The sequence below is a fragment of the Lycium barbarum genome, chromosome 11 (genome assembly GCF_019175385.1).
Source record: "Lycium barbarum isolate Lr01 chromosome 11, ASM1917538v2, whole genome shotgun sequence".
Taxonomy (NCBI): domain Eukaryota; kingdom Viridiplantae; phylum Streptophyta; class Magnoliopsida; order Solanales; family Solanaceae; genus Lycium; species Lycium barbarum.
Genome location: NC_083347.1, coordinates 22,734,969 through 22,750,515, shown reverse-complemented (window position 1 = coordinate 22,750,515; position 15,547 = coordinate 22,734,969). Strand labels below are relative to the sequence as shown.

General features: G+C 35.5%; 1 protein-coding gene across 1 annotated transcript; it reads left to right on the top strand.

Moving 5' to 3' along the window:
• Nucleotides 1-5,558: 5,558 nt before the first annotated feature.
• LOC132616482 (probable plastidic glucose transporter 1) lies at nt 5,559-13,628 on the top strand. The gene is made up of 12 exons (XM_060330902.1): nt 5,559-5,948; nt 6,040-6,163; nt 7,449-7,649; nt 8,233-8,332; nt 8,956-9,068; nt 10,361-10,454; nt 10,538-10,694; nt 11,353-11,499; nt 11,601-11,674; nt 12,692-12,780; nt 12,861-12,975; nt 13,161-13,628. Exons 1-12 carry the CDS (start codon nt 5,642-5,644, stop codon nt 13,362-13,364), a joined length of 1,725 nt encoding a protein of 574 aa, XP_060186885.1. The 5' UTR covers nt 5,559-5,641; the 3' UTR covers nt 13,365-13,628.
• Nucleotides 13,629-15,547: the final 1,919 nt, after the last annotated feature.

Below are 15,547 nucleotides of genomic sequence, written 5' to 3'. Positions count from 1 at the left end.
CCCTTTGATTCGAACCCCCAATTGAATCGGGGGCAAACATCTACGAAAAGATCGCTTAAAATCTGTATATTAAAATTTAGAATAAAACATGGATTTGTTTGTAACTTTTGTTTGTCATTAAAATCTAATTGTGATCTTCCTAATTTTGAGTTTTCTTTTGGTGTATCAACTACTTAGTTAAAGTCTAGAAATGTCCAACAACTTATTACATCATTATATCTAATGAAATTAATTGATTGAATATTACATCCAGAAAAGGTCTCAACAAATGCTAATGATATATATAACATAACTTACGCACCCAAAAATATAAATTAACTTTGCATCAACGAATTTGAATATACTATAATGCTCAAGTCAGTAACAATTCTTGCAGGATAACAAAAGTCAAATTGAATTAACAAAAAATCAGCGTAAAGAAATGATCTCGTAATATTCATGAGGCATGTTTTGGTCCTTTTAAACAGTTTGGGAAGCCAAGAATTTGATAAAGGGTGTGCAAAATTAAATATATACTCACAATAAACCTGTCAACCGGTTGACCCGGGACCCGTGACGATTCCGATTAGCAAACAGGTCGGTTATCAGTTTTCAAACCATTTCAGGCTGACGGTTACCGGTTAACCGGTATCGGTTAGCCGGTCGGTTTGTCTCTAACCGGTCCGTTTCCTGTATCCTTCTACCAAACCGGTAACCGGTTAGCCCAAAAATCATTTTGTTAATTTTTTTTTTGCTTAATTACGTATTTTACACATAAATTAACACTATAGTTTATTAGTTTATATATATATATATATATATATATATATATATAACAAGAAAATAAAACAAAGAAAAAAAAGAAAAAAAAACAAAGAAAATATATATATATATATATATATATATATATATATATATATATATATATATATATATTGTATTACTTAAGTTTATATATTTACTAACAACTTATGAGTATTATAAAATTCAAGATTGTATATTTATAAATATATATAATTATAACTTTCTATTTTTTAATTTAAGTAGATGTATATTATAAGTATATTCTAAGTATATTGTAGGTATTTTCTTAACTTAATATAAGTAAGAAATGAACACAAGTAAATAGCTTTTTTTTTTTTAACCCCTCCCCCCAAGAGCTCCCTCCTTGCTCCCTTGGTGACTCAAACTCGCAACCTTCGAGTTGAAAGTGGAGGACGCTTACCATCTGAGCAACCCTCTCTTGTCAACACAAGTAAATAGAAGAAAACTAAATGAGCCATAATTTTTATTCATTAATGGATAACATTTATTTGCAAGTTAGTAATTTTTTTAACTTGCAAATAATACATGAGTTGCAACTAAGTAGTACAAGAATAAAATTACATTGTAAGCACCATTTCGCTAATTTCATCTATATTATATTCATCAATTGGGCTATCTTCCATGTCTTCAAATTGGTCCCCTTCACTTGCTATTAAAAGTTATATCTCTTCCTCTTCGCCTTGCCTCGCCTCTAGCCTTTGTTGCGCCGCTCCGATCGAATCCAATCGTGAATGCAAACTAGTACTTGCAAGCTAAATCCGGATAAGTATCTATAGTCTCCAATTTGCTGTCTTCCTTGGCTAAACACTTTCCGAGGCCACGGTTGATATTTGAACATTAAGGATATCCCGAGCCATTCTTGCAAGTAGGGGATAATTCACCTTAAATTTCTTCCACAATCCTAAGACGTCCACTTCGGGCACAATCATTTTCACCAATGGCTGCGATAAATAAAAGTGAAGTTCATCAAAGTTTGCAGTAGTTTGAGTAGTAGGAGAAGACATTCTCCGAAAAATACCTAAACTCGACATGCCTTTTCCTTTATTTTGAGAAGTAGAAGTACTAGGTGGTGGAGCAACGGGAGTAACGCTTTCTTCCAACTTAGAATAATATTCAAAAACTTTTTGAAGCTCAATTTCTATGGTTCTCTGGGCCTCAAATAAAGATGGTTGCTCGGTGGTAATTTCTAAATATTCATAAATTTGTCTAACCAACTGAATGGTATAAGAGTTTTAAGATAGAAGCCAATATGGATAAAGTTGGTATGGGAAAATAATACTTCTTAAATTTTTCCCTCATAGAATGAATAGTTGCTTGATAACCCGGTTTTGCCTTATACTCAAATAAAACTCTAGCTATTTCGGCCAAGTATGCCAAAATTTCGGTAACCGCAGGATAAAATTGTCTAGAAAAGGCAAAAGTAGCATTATAAAAATGTTCTAAAAGTTCTTTACATTCCAAAACATCTTCCCAATTGTGAGTATTTTGTCAACCCTATATTCATATGCTTGTTGCAACATAATATAAGTGTAGTTCCACCTAGTATCAACTTCAACTTGAATTTTCCTAGCTCTAAGACCAAGACTCTCACATTGATTATTAAAATCTCTCATTTAGCCTTACTTGAATTACAAAAAAGAAAAGCAACCTCATCTCTAATCTTTTGAATAGGATCATCAAATAAGGAAAGACCATCTTTGACAATTAAGTTTCAAATGTGATAACTACATCTTACATGAAAAATACTAGTGGAGGTTTTAATTCCTTTTTTATAAGGTCAACCGCGCTTGTGTTGTTAGCAGCATTATCTAAAGCAATACACAGTGTTTTTTTTTTTTTTGTAAATTTGAAAAAAATTCATAATAGTTGTTATTCCGTTCATTAAAAATTTATCGTCATGACGACCCTTCCCTTCATCATATAAATAAGCGATAAATCTTTTTTGCATGACCCAATTATCATCTATTCAATGACATGTAATAGCAAAAAATTCTAATTTATTAACACTAAGACCAATATCAGCGGTAAGGGAAACATTATAATTTAAAGAATTACGTACATGGCGCAAATAAAATCTATATTTTTATATAAAACAATAATATCCGCTCTACAAGTACTTCTAGGGATACCCTCAAACATTGAATTATAACTACATTGAATATAAGTAACAAAATCTGGCCCCGAAGGAAAGGAAAATGGTAAACAATCATAAGCCACCATTTTAGCTATCTCTACACAGTCTTTCTTTTTGTTGTAACAAAAAAAAAATTCCTTTTTCCGGTATGTGGGTCTATTGTTCGTTGAGTACCCCCTATGGAACCCGTTCCCTCTACCTAAACATCCTTATGTTGACCTAATAAATGAGTCCTTAGTGAAGCCGTCCCCCCATCCTTATTGTTCCTACACTTGAATTGAAATGTTTTTCGACATATATTACATGTGACTATTTCTTTCTCCCTATCTCTAGTCATAAGTTTCCAATCTTTAGAGGTTGGCGTACGAATTTTTGTTGATTTTTATTGTGTTTGTGATTGTTGTGCTTGTTGTGCATCTCCTATCAGATTTTCCTGTGATTGTGTTTCGTCATCAATGTCATCATCATCAACAACTTCATTATATGTTGGGCTAAATCGGTGTTTTAATGCCTCATGATCTAAAACTGGATTATTTTGATTAATGTCAACTTGATAACACATATTCGCTTCCGTTTCCGGCACTAATATTTCCTCCATATTTCCCCTCCCCCCACTACTACCGCCTCTTCTAACTCTCTTAGACATAATTAAATCTCAAGCAAATAATTCGTAAGAAAATAAATTGCAAGAAAATAAATTGCGAAAATTAAAAATAGAGTTGGAATGAATGATAACGAATCGATTTGGGGATGAAGCCAAATCAATTCAAACGCGAAAAATTAAAGAATACGAAGAAAATGGATGAGAAATAGAGGGATAGATACTTGACCCGAATGGGGGAACCCTATAGACAAATCTAGTTATATTAAACCTAAACCCTTCTAATTTGAATTCAAACACCCAAAAGAACCAAAGCAATATGAATCAAGGCAAGAAGTTCACTTGAATTCCACAAATTAACAATCTTCATGAATTCATTGGAAATAAAAGGTTCTACAACCAACAATGGAATCCACCATCATATGACTAAACTAACACTAAATTCTACCTAACAATCTATCACTCAAAATATGATTATCTCTCAAATATTCATCATCCCAGTCTCCCCTAATCAAATGAAAAACAAGCTATATATACAAGCTAAGTAAACAAGACTAATAGGCAATTACAATGCTACCCTTAATGAAGTAAGGGTTTTGTTTGGCTAGTCTTCTTAGTGTAGTCTTCAATTCAAGGATTGACCTTCAATGGCCAAACACGCCCCTCTTTGCATGGATGGCCCCCAAATCAACCTTGCATGCATGGTCTTCTTGCAAGCATAACCCTCCTTGCGCAAATTAGCCACTTGCACCAATAGCCCTTTGCGCAAATAGCCATCTTCAGGCTTTGAATCACCCAAGCTTGCAATTGTAGCCACTTTAAGAGGCAAGCCTTGGGCTTTGGACTCTTGACTTCTTCTCCCATGCTATCTCCCATAGCTTAAAGGTACTCCAATGACTCCATTTAAGTGCTCTCGAAGCTTCATCCTCCATGAATCCGCTTCCAACACAAATCCTTGGAGAAATTTGAATAGTTGAGCCATCCGTGCCATTTAGGATCATATCAACGAAGGTACCAAATTGCCAAATAAATTCCGCCAAAACAAATGTTGAATTGAAGGCGGCTAGACTTGCGAATCCATTAACTCCACCAACATTTTGTTTTTGTATAATTGCAAAATATAAAATAACTAATAATTGAGAATTTGAGAGAACTTGTAATTTTAAAGTAGCTAATAATTGAGAGAATTTGAGATTTGAGAAGAGAAAATTGATGTGGATGAAAATAAAATGGAGAGAGATTTATATAGGAGCGGAAAAGGGGTTAAAGTGTTAAAAATAAAAGTTTGGGGGTTGGGGTGGAGGGGGGCCAAAAATCCCAATTTTGGCCGTTGCCAATGGCCATATCATCAATTTGGACTGTTGGGCAACAACCCAATAACGGCTATAATGTCCAGAAATTAAAAAAATAATTTTTTTAAATTACCCGTTAACCAGTCGGCCAACCGGCCGATGCCTATTAATGGTTAGTCATTTTTTAAACCATAACCGGCCCGGTATACTACGGTTTCTGCAACCGTTAAACCGATATACCGAGGTCGGTTCCAGTTATCGATTTTACCTATTTTAACCGACTCGGTAGCCAGGCTTACTCACAATAGTTAACAATTAACCTAACGCCGCATAATTTTCTGACAAAAGGTGTTGGGCAATAGCCCAATAACGGCTATAATGTCCTGATTTTTTTTTTAAAATTACCGGTTAACCAGCCGGTGCCGGTTAACTGGTTAATGATTAATCATTTTTGAAACCGTAACCGGCCTGGTATACTACCGTTTCTGCAACCGTTAAACCGATATATCAAGGCCGATTTCGGTGCAGTTTTTACTGGTTCCATTTGCCGATTTTACCGGTTTTAACCGGCCCGGTAACCAGACTTACTCACAATAGCTAACATTTAACCTGTATACACCGCATAATTTTCTAACAAAGGGCGTGAACTTGGCCACCCTTCGCGCCTAAGGTGGCCCATGCTTTCAAATATGCCTAGGTTCAGTCAGGACTCATATACAGCTATATCCATGGGGCATGTTTTGGTCTTTTTAAATATGCTTAAGTTCAGTCATATACGATTGAAGTTAAGTCTATACGCCAATTTTTCCAATGATTATTCCAAACCTCAAACCGGTTAGTGGCAGGCGAGATTTTTCCAATGATTATTCCAAACCTCAATGGTTTTGCCACAATGCAACATCAAGAACCTTCATCTCAATGCATCGAGCACCAGCACTTCACCCTCTTCAATGCTCCTTCACACCCCATTTCAACCCAAAAAATCACTATTATCACCCTTTACCAAGAAATACACAATACCCTTTTTACCATCCAACTTCTTTTTCCCTTCCCAGAGAGTTCAAAGTTTCTGCTAGCAGTAAAAAGCAACCCCCAGATGTAAAGTTTGAGAATGGAGGTCTTATTTACTGTTCTGTGTTTATTTGGTATTTGGGTTCTTTGTTCAAGATTGAGTTGAATAAAAAGTTCAGTTTTTTTTTCTTCTTCAGATGAGTTGGTACAAGAAAAGGTTGTTGCTGTTGATGATGATGGAGTGGATTTGGGATGGTTACCTGCCTTTCCTCATGTGTTGACTGCTTCAATGTCCAATTTCTTATTTGGTTATCACATTGGGTAATTATAAGACTTCTTATTCCTTATTGAGAAAGTACTAAAAGAACAGTTTAAGCACATGAAAAAGTGATTTGCTTATGAAGAAGTTCAAAAATGATGTTTACTTTTGCATACACACACTCCAGGATCGCTGGAAAAAGCATCTGATGTGGACTCTTAGCTAGCGTTTGGCCATAGATTCCCAAATTTCTTTTGAAAAATTTGGGTGAAGCTTTTCAAGTTTTGAAAATGTGTTTGGTCATAGTTTTTCAAAACATATTGAACTTTTTGTTTTGGAAAATATGAAACATTACTTATACTTATAAGTTCTAAAAACTATCAAGATTAACCAACCATAAAAACATACATACTTGCGAATCCCAAATTATGCAGATATTTTAATAACTACTGCTAATAACACACTTACTAGCTACTACAATTCAAATTACAATACAAAGATCCATCCGTTTAAGAAAAAAAAAACTCTAGTAACTAGCTTAGCTCGTTCACCTTATAGAAGAGACTGCTTTAATTGTGGAAATAAGGTAGATAGAATTAGATGGGTCATAAATAGATGGGATTTTTTATATATATATATAAAATATAAAAAGTTTGGAGTAGTTTTAAAAGTTTTGAGAAGGCCAAAACATAGATCTCGGCCCAAAAACAGGTTTGAGCCAGAATTTGGGATTCGAATATTTTTCTTCAAAATCTGCCAAAATTTTATGGCCAAACAAAGATTTGTTATCTTCATAATATGCTCCCAAAATCTATGCCACACAGGAGCTTAGGGTGTGTTTGGTATGAAGGAAAGAAAACATTTTCCTGGTGTATGGTAAGTAACCAGAAAATATTATCCAATAACGTTTCATATAATCTAGGCAAATACAATAGGGGTGGGGTGGAGCGTAGGAGCGTGGGGGATGGTAGGGATTGAGGGCTATGGGGTGGGGGGTGGAGGTGGGGTGCGTTGAATGTGAGGAGGAGACAATTAACGTTGAATGCCACTTATGGAACTTGTTTTCCTTACTTCCATCAGGGAAGTCGTTTTCCTATAGAAAATGTTTCCCAAAAATTTTGACCAACCAAACATGAGAAAATTGAAAGTGTTTTACTCCATACCAAACACACCCTTAAATGTTTATCTTAGCTAAACAAATTTCGACTGGTGATCATTGCAACTTATAGTGAATTAAGTCGTAAAAACTTTTGCATTATGTTTTGTTGGAGCCTGCAAACTTCTGAAGTAATTTGTATGTTTTTTAGTCTTTTGGGACTAATTTTCAGTTTTTGCTGTATACTGTAGAGTAATGAATGGTCCTATCATATCGATTGCCAAAGAGCTTGGGTTTGAGGGAAATTCATTTCTTGAAGGACTTGTGGTGAGCATATTTATTGGTGGTGCATTCATAGGAAGCATAGCCAGTGGTTCCCTTGTTGATAAAATTGGTTGTCGTCGCACATTTCAAATTGACACAGTACCACTTATTCTTGGGGCAATTGTAAGGTAATTCATTTATGCATGCATCTTGGTGTTTGCAGCTTGGATTTATTAGCTATCTTTATTTTTGCAATTGAAAGGTGCAAAATGCTCCTCTTATCCCAAAAGAATTATGAGTTCCTAGTATGATCAACCTTCCTAATGTTTAGGCTTATTTTGGACATCGATTCATATGCTATTTGAGAGAAATATTTACATTAGTAATGGTCTAGGAAGTACATAAACAAAGCATTTCAGATTTTGAAAACATAAGAAGGTTACTCCCTTAGTCTCAATCTATATTTTCTCTTCTACTGCTATAGTGATTGAGGTAAGAGTTGAAATTTCATTGTAGTTTGATATAAGCTGGTCTTAGAATTGAGAGAAAGTAACTCATCGTTTATAAAAACTTATCTTGTAAATTGAGATGAAGTTATGCTTTTTAAGAATTTGATCCTCTTAAGATGTTTCAACAGTTGCAAATAGGGTTATACCCTCATTCAATTGTTAAACTTTCTTGTTTAAGCCTAACAACTGGAAAGAGGAGAAGAATATTTTGCTTGTGTTTCAGTAATTGCCATTAATTTGTGTGGTGTCCTTCAATTGACAGTGCACAAGCTCAGTCCATTGAACAAATGCTCTTGGGAAGATTCCTTGTTGGCCTTGGTATTGGTGTTAATACAGTATTAGTTCCAATTTATATTTCTGAGGTAATGCCTCTTATAATTTCTTTATCTATGACCTCATTCTGGTGTTTTTTTTTTTTTTTTTAAAGTTCTTTCGCATATGCGAACATTTGGTTTTTCTGTTCATTTCTGGGGTGCATGGGGAGGTAAGTCTGATTGTTGTACTAGGGGAAAGTTTGGCCGTTTGGACTACTTTTGTCTTTCCAGATTGAAAAACTTGTGTTTGTGTTGATCTAGGATAAGATTTGCTTATGTATAAGTCATCACTTAGCCTATCTTGGGAAAAGAAGAAGAAAAGCGAAAATTTCTTAAGGAAACAATTGGAACTTCAGACATCTTCCATAAGAGACGCTAAAAGATCTTGGAAGATCGCTGCAGCAGAGAGATGATAGTTTTGGTTTTCAAGTTTTGTGCTCACTGTCACCAAATCTTTTTTTGGAGAGTGATTTTTTGCCCTTCTTCTTCTTGAACGTCATGAGCTATCCTTTACCAAGGAGGGAAAGGCTTTTTGAGAATGACCCTTTGATTTGGGAAATTGTTTTGCTCGACAATACATATGTATTGCTCACTCAGATATCTGTAGGGAGTCAGAGATATATTGAAGAGACATTTTATTTCTTGGATAATCGTAAGTGTTTGTGTTGTAGGTTGCTCCAACCAAATATAGGGGCTCCCTGGGGTCGTTATGCCAAATTGGTACATGCGTTGGTATTATTGCATCACTTTGTCTGGCAATTCCCTCGGAAAATGATCCCCACTGGTGAGTACTTGTAATTATCTTTTTCTACCCCACTACCTTCCATAACCAACTCCATGCTGCAACCAGTGTACAGAACATTGTTGGAAGATATTTGAATCTATTATGTTGCATTGTTGCAAGAGCTCCGAAATTGCAACTGTGATGGTACTTTGTATCCTCACTGGAAACTAGATCCAGCTTTCATGTTATATTTAATACTTTTTAAACCCTTGGAGGCCTTTCTTTATAGTTTATATATGCATGTGATGCCTTTCAGTTTTTGAAGTCTATATTTTACTTTACATTTCAACTTCTAATCATCCTAGTTTATGTTCTGTGGACCGCTCGATTGTATGGGAATGAACTAGTTGATTCTCCTCCCTCTTTCATTTTATGTTCTATATTCTGATACTTTTAGGGGTCAGTTGGTTTGAGGAATAAGAAAAATTAATTTTGATATAAAACTCTGCAGCATCCCTAGCGCCCACTTGTGGGAACACACTGGGTATGTTGTTGTTGCTGTTGCGTAAAACTCTATAGCATTTGGTTTCGGTAAAACTAACACAATCTCTGCATAACTATGGAACATTTGGTTTCCTGTTGGGAACTCTACATAAGTACCAATAGTGCCATAACTTATACTGTAATCTAAGTATTAGTTTTTACGGGATAGAATGTGGAGTATGAATACTTGTATTATCAATTTCGCATTATGTCGATTAGAGTATCTAAAGACAAAAATGCCCTTAAACTAGGAAATCCATGCAGCAATCCATGTATTATTACTTGTAGCCTAAAAAGTACATTGTTATATTCACCACATAATAAATTGTACACTATTATTCACCTGCATAACAATTATTACATTATAATATGTTGAAGTGTGTGACCATCTCATCTAAAAGCTTAAGCTGTTAGAGAGAGCGCACTTTATTTACTTAAATATATGATCAACACACCCCCTCACATGTTGGTCTTATTCTTTTTTCATGGGCCAAGCACATGGATTTTTATTTTTATTTTTCTTTATAATGGGTGGCGGTGAGAGTCGATCCCAGACACTCTGCCTGCTCTGATACCATGTTGAAGTGTGTGACTATCTTATCTAAAAGCTTAAGCTATTAGAAAAAGCACACTTTTATTTACTTAATTATATTCTCAACATAATCCAAGTCTGATCAGACCGTGAACCAATCAATCCCTTAGTTTCTTGTCCTTTTAATGGTTTCTTACCAGAAGGAGGCAAGATATTATGCAACAAGCATAGAAATTCATGCTTCTCATGTTGGATTCTTTGATGCAACCATTGGCAGGTGGAGGACAATGCTTTATATTGCAAGTGTTCCAGGATATATTCTTGCTCTTGGTATGCAATTTTCCGTTGAGAGCCCTCGCTGGCTATGCAAGGTATCAATTTTTATTCATGGCATGTTTGTATTGACTCCTGTTATTCTGTATGCTGTTAATTTTGCCATGGGAGATATATGTAGGCTGGGAGACTCGATGAGGCAAAAAGAGTCATCAAAAACTTATGGGGTTCATCAGAAGTAGATAAAGCTATCAAAGAATTTGAGTCTGTCATAAAGAATGATGGGGGTGACTTGGACAGCAGTTGGCTGGAACTCCTGGAGGAACCACACTCTAGAGGTTGTATGAAGGTGATCTTTTTGTTAATACATGATCCTTTATTAGGTTTAAGGTGGTTCCTTAGATTTCATGTATAAGTTATCTTCTGTGTCCTAATTTTGATCCATTCAGGTGCCTAAAATATCCACAATTGCAAACCGGTTTCTTTCTTTGTTTGATTAAAGTGGATGGAAGACTTTGATGATTGTCACTCAGCTTCTTAGGGGTTTTATTGTCGGGGTTTGAGGGGAATATCATGAAAATATGCCTGAAAAATAAAACTGCATAATTCCAGGATAGAATTATGAGTTTTCTGCTATAGTGTATATCTGGTGCTCTGCAGGATTGCTCATAATGTGAGTTAGCCAGCAACATTTTACAGCTGTCTCCACTTTTTAGAGTTGAACATTTTTAAAGATGACTTTTGGAATTTAAGTAGATTATCATCTCCCCATTACAAGTTTTTGGTTACTCTATTACTTGATTGGCTGAAGGCCCACAGTCAATATCTTCGTCAGTTGTCTTAAGTTCTTTTCTGTACAGCGTGCTGGATGCTCGCACATCTTGGTGTAAAATGTGTCATAATCTGCTGAGTGATGATGTTATGCATGTTGCACGAGCATGCACATAAAAATGTCAATCCTCCAAATTAGGATTCAACTTTGTTCTTTTCCTGCAGTTGCTGCCATTGGAGGTGCCTTGTTTGTACTTCAACAGTTAGCTGGTATAAATGGAGTTCTCTACTTTTCGTCCTTGACTTTCAAAGATGTTGGAATCTCAAGCAGCGCTTTAGCAAGCTTATATGTGGGACTGACCAACTTTGCAGGTAATTAATGCGTCAAATGACATGAGATGCACTTTGCATCACCTGTTTGAGCTCACTTCATTCTGAGATAATGTCTAGTTGTTACTATGTGCTTCTTGCAGGTGCACTATGTGCTTTATACTTGATGGATAAGCAGGGGAGGCAGAGGCTTCTAGTTGGAAGCTACTCTGGAATGGTGAGGGAAAAATGTTTTTCTCTCCTAAAGTGAAAGTTTTACGTAAATTGTTTACTGCATTGTTATGTCTCTTAGACCCAGTGTTTTGGAAAGCGAGAAACGGAAAAAAGCGACGAGGGGTTACTTCACCTAAGCGAGAAGTGTGAAGCGAAGCGCACGCTTTTTTCAACTGAAGCGCAGTTTAGTACAAGAATAAAAAAATATTAAATTTGCATAGGTAAATAACCAAAAACTCAATCGAAATAACATATTAAGTAAATCTTCAATTCTTAAATTAAAAGTAATCAATAGATACTAGAACTAGATAGCCAATAACCATCATAAGAAAAAAAATCTAACAAAATAGAGAAACAGATAACCAAAAAAAAAAAAAAAAAAACAACAACAGTAAACTAACAGAGGAGAAGAGAAGAGAAAAAAAATCGGGAAAACTTACCTTGAAATCCTAGAATTGGAGGAGAAGAGCAACGAAGAAGATGCGTAAGTCCGTTGCAATTGTTTTAAAATTAGACCTAAAATTAACCCTTATTTCACTTAAATTTCCAAAAATCTCTTTTTTTTTTTTTTCCAAAAGCGACGCTTCACGCCTCCTTCTCGCTTCTGCTGAAGCGAGCATTTTTAGATTGCCTCGCTTCATGGAACAAAAGGGCTGACCTGTCGCCTCGTCTCGCTTTACGCTTTAAGTGCTGAAGCGACCGCTTTTAGTAACACCGTTAGACCTATATATATATATATATCAAGTGTTTTCAGGAGTAATAGTTAAGGGACTTGGAATTTATCTTGCCACTCGGTATGGTTAGATATCTTGTGTACTAAGGGTTATAGGCTTCAAGCTTGTTATGCATAGGGGAAATGGCAAGGTGGCTGAAAAATAAGTCTCCCTGAAGACGCAAGTTTCTGGTTTCCATTTCTTCTAGCACAATAATAGAGAAAAGGAAAAATAAAAATAGAACGCTTTGAGGTCGTTTTTCAAATAGTGGATAGTCAACTCACTTCCATTGGATCTATCTTTTGCAGGCTTTGTCAATGTTTCTGATTGTCTATGCTATCAGCTTTCCGATGGACGGTGAAATAAGCAACAACTTATCAATACTGGGAACCATCTTGTATGCATCCATACGAAAAATGCTCAAAAAATACTACCTAAATTTCCCTGTGCTCTCTTTAACATTTCACTCTGGTGTAGGTATATATTCACCTTTGCTGTTGGAGCTGGTCCAGTAACTGGTCTTATAATACCAGAGCTAAGCAGCAGCAGGACACGGGGGAAGATAATGGGATTTAGTTTTTCCGTGCATTGGGTATGTATCAAGATCATATGTGTCATTTCAGTGCTTCAGACTAATTAGCTGCAATCTATTCAGTTGATTGCACGAACTCTCTCTCAGTTTCATTTTTACCTTTTCCTCTCTGTTCTCAGCAGCAATAGTTTCCCTAGGTGAAAGATGTTTCCATTAATCTGGACTTGTTTATGGTTATTGAACAGGTCTTTAACTTCTTGGTGGGTTTATTTTTTCTGGAACTCGTTGAGAGATTTGGTGTTGCACCAATTTATGGAAGCTTCAATGCTGTTTCGTTGTTGGCAGCAGCCTTTGCGTACTATTTTATAGTCGAGACTAAAGGCCGATCTCTTGAAGAGATTGAAATGTCACTAAATCCCAAATTTCAGGGCAAGCGTAATTCAGAATAATCTGATCTCATGCTGAAGAAAGATAAGAGATTGTAGAGAAACTTTTGGTGCTTGTGCTGATCTCAAGTGAGTGCCCTTTTGCTCATTTCATTTTGACCATCTTGAGACTTTGGAGCTAAAAATTCAAGCGAGATTGTACATGACACTATTCTGTGCAAGATTTTATTTCATTTTATACTAAAACTCAAAGCAACATTGTAAATGATATTGTCATATCACTCTTTTATTATGTTTGTTGTGCAAACTGAAAGGTCTTTTCTTTTCTTCCAAGGGTCTTTGTTATTGAACCTTCACTATACAGGGGGGATTATTGCTGTGCCTGGTCCAGTGTCATTTCCGTTACTGTTAGGTTCCCTATAAATCGGTGGCACCATTTTCCGCTTCAAAGAAAGATATTGTATTCCCCCGGAAACGCCGCCTACATCACCGTTTAATATCTCTTGGCCCGTAACAGCCAAACCACCTGAGCGTTAGGCTCAATGTGAGGTGGATCACTTAGCCACACTTTATAATTAGAAACACAAGCACCACGGATAACTTCAGCATTTTTTGAAGGGATAAATGATGTAAGAATAGTAACTTTGATGGACGAAATGATGCATTAGTTTTCGTTACTTTTCTGAGTTGAGCAATGTACTACTGGAAATTTTCACTCACCTGAAAAATCTTTCTCGGCTAAGTGGTAAAAATATTTAGAGAAAAATAAAAAAGGGAAAGACTAAAGCTATTTTGAGCAGGTTATTGAGACTTTAGTTGTATTAGTATATTTTCATTATGAAATTTTCACTAATTCTTTTTGCTATCAAGTTTCCACTGTATATTATATATCTAAAAGTTCTATATTCTCTGGTTAAAAAAAAAAAAAAAACTTGAAAAAGTTTGGAAATGATTGCACAAGCACTTTTCTCAATATTGGATTGGGCTTATACTATCAATTTTAGCATATCACTGTCTAGAGCAACTGCTTGAATTACCAAATACATTTTTTTCTTTCCTCTAGTAAAACGAGGATATATCAAGACCAATAAAATTAAAGTTTTTTTAAGGATTTGCAGTGAGATTTCTTTTAGATGGTGGGGTCATAATATCTCTCTCAAATAGGTTCAGTTGATTTGATTTCAGAAAGTGTTTTCTTCATTTATTGTTCTTGTTAACCTTTTTTTGTCTTCTCCCTGATAGTCTTATTTGGTTGAATACAGAATTATGTACCTCCTTGTTTCGTATGCACAGAAATGCGTTTCTGATTTCACCCGAAAGAGTCCACACCCTCCACCCCCCCCCCCCCCACAAAATGTAATAAAGAATAAAGACGGGGTCTAACACGATCTCTGTAAATTTCATCGAATTTCATTTGAAGGAGGATTGTTATAAAAGTCAATACTCATGCGTACCGTGTAGCAATTCATTTTTGAAAGCAAGCAATCCATTCTACGTTTGATAGTGTGTGCATAATATTTTTCATGTACTCTTTCGATATTATTCGTGTCTGTTGCAAAATACTGAAATTACATAGTTCAAATCTAGATTTATTTAAGTATGTACATCAAATTTTTCCTAAAATTGTAGTTCAATCTATCAGAGTACCGCCTTGTTGGCGAAATATGGCTATTCAGCCAAGATCTCATCGTTAGTTGGGGAAGCTCTACAAGCAGAAACCTCCCTCATAGACCGAACGCATTCAATGAATTCTAGTACTATTAGGTGTATGCATTTTCAATGAATTCTACTATTATTAGGTGTATGCATTTTTCTTCGAGTATTCAAGATTCTCTATTTTGGGAGCATATATAAAACATAGGTTCACATTTCAACAAATTTAAGTTGAGTTGTGGCACTAATATCAATAAAAAAACAATTATGCGTGGGAAGATCAATTGATCAGTCGAATTTCTATTTTCAGAATATGAAATGGACATATTAATTGCTAGTAGTATTTGGCAGTGGAGGTGCAGTGTCCTTTACTCTTTTGCAGATTCATCAACAAATGAATTACGACAACTGGGAGATGAAAAGTACAAAATAATGTCACAAACCTGTGAGAGAATGTGACAAAGGGACTTTATTCCCATACTCTAGAAAATTTGGCGTTAAATTTACACCTTCTCTCACTGCTTATCCTTCCAGAATCTTACAAAGTGCGAATCCTTTTTAAGACCTTTGTTTTTCTTTTTCTATCTTCTTTT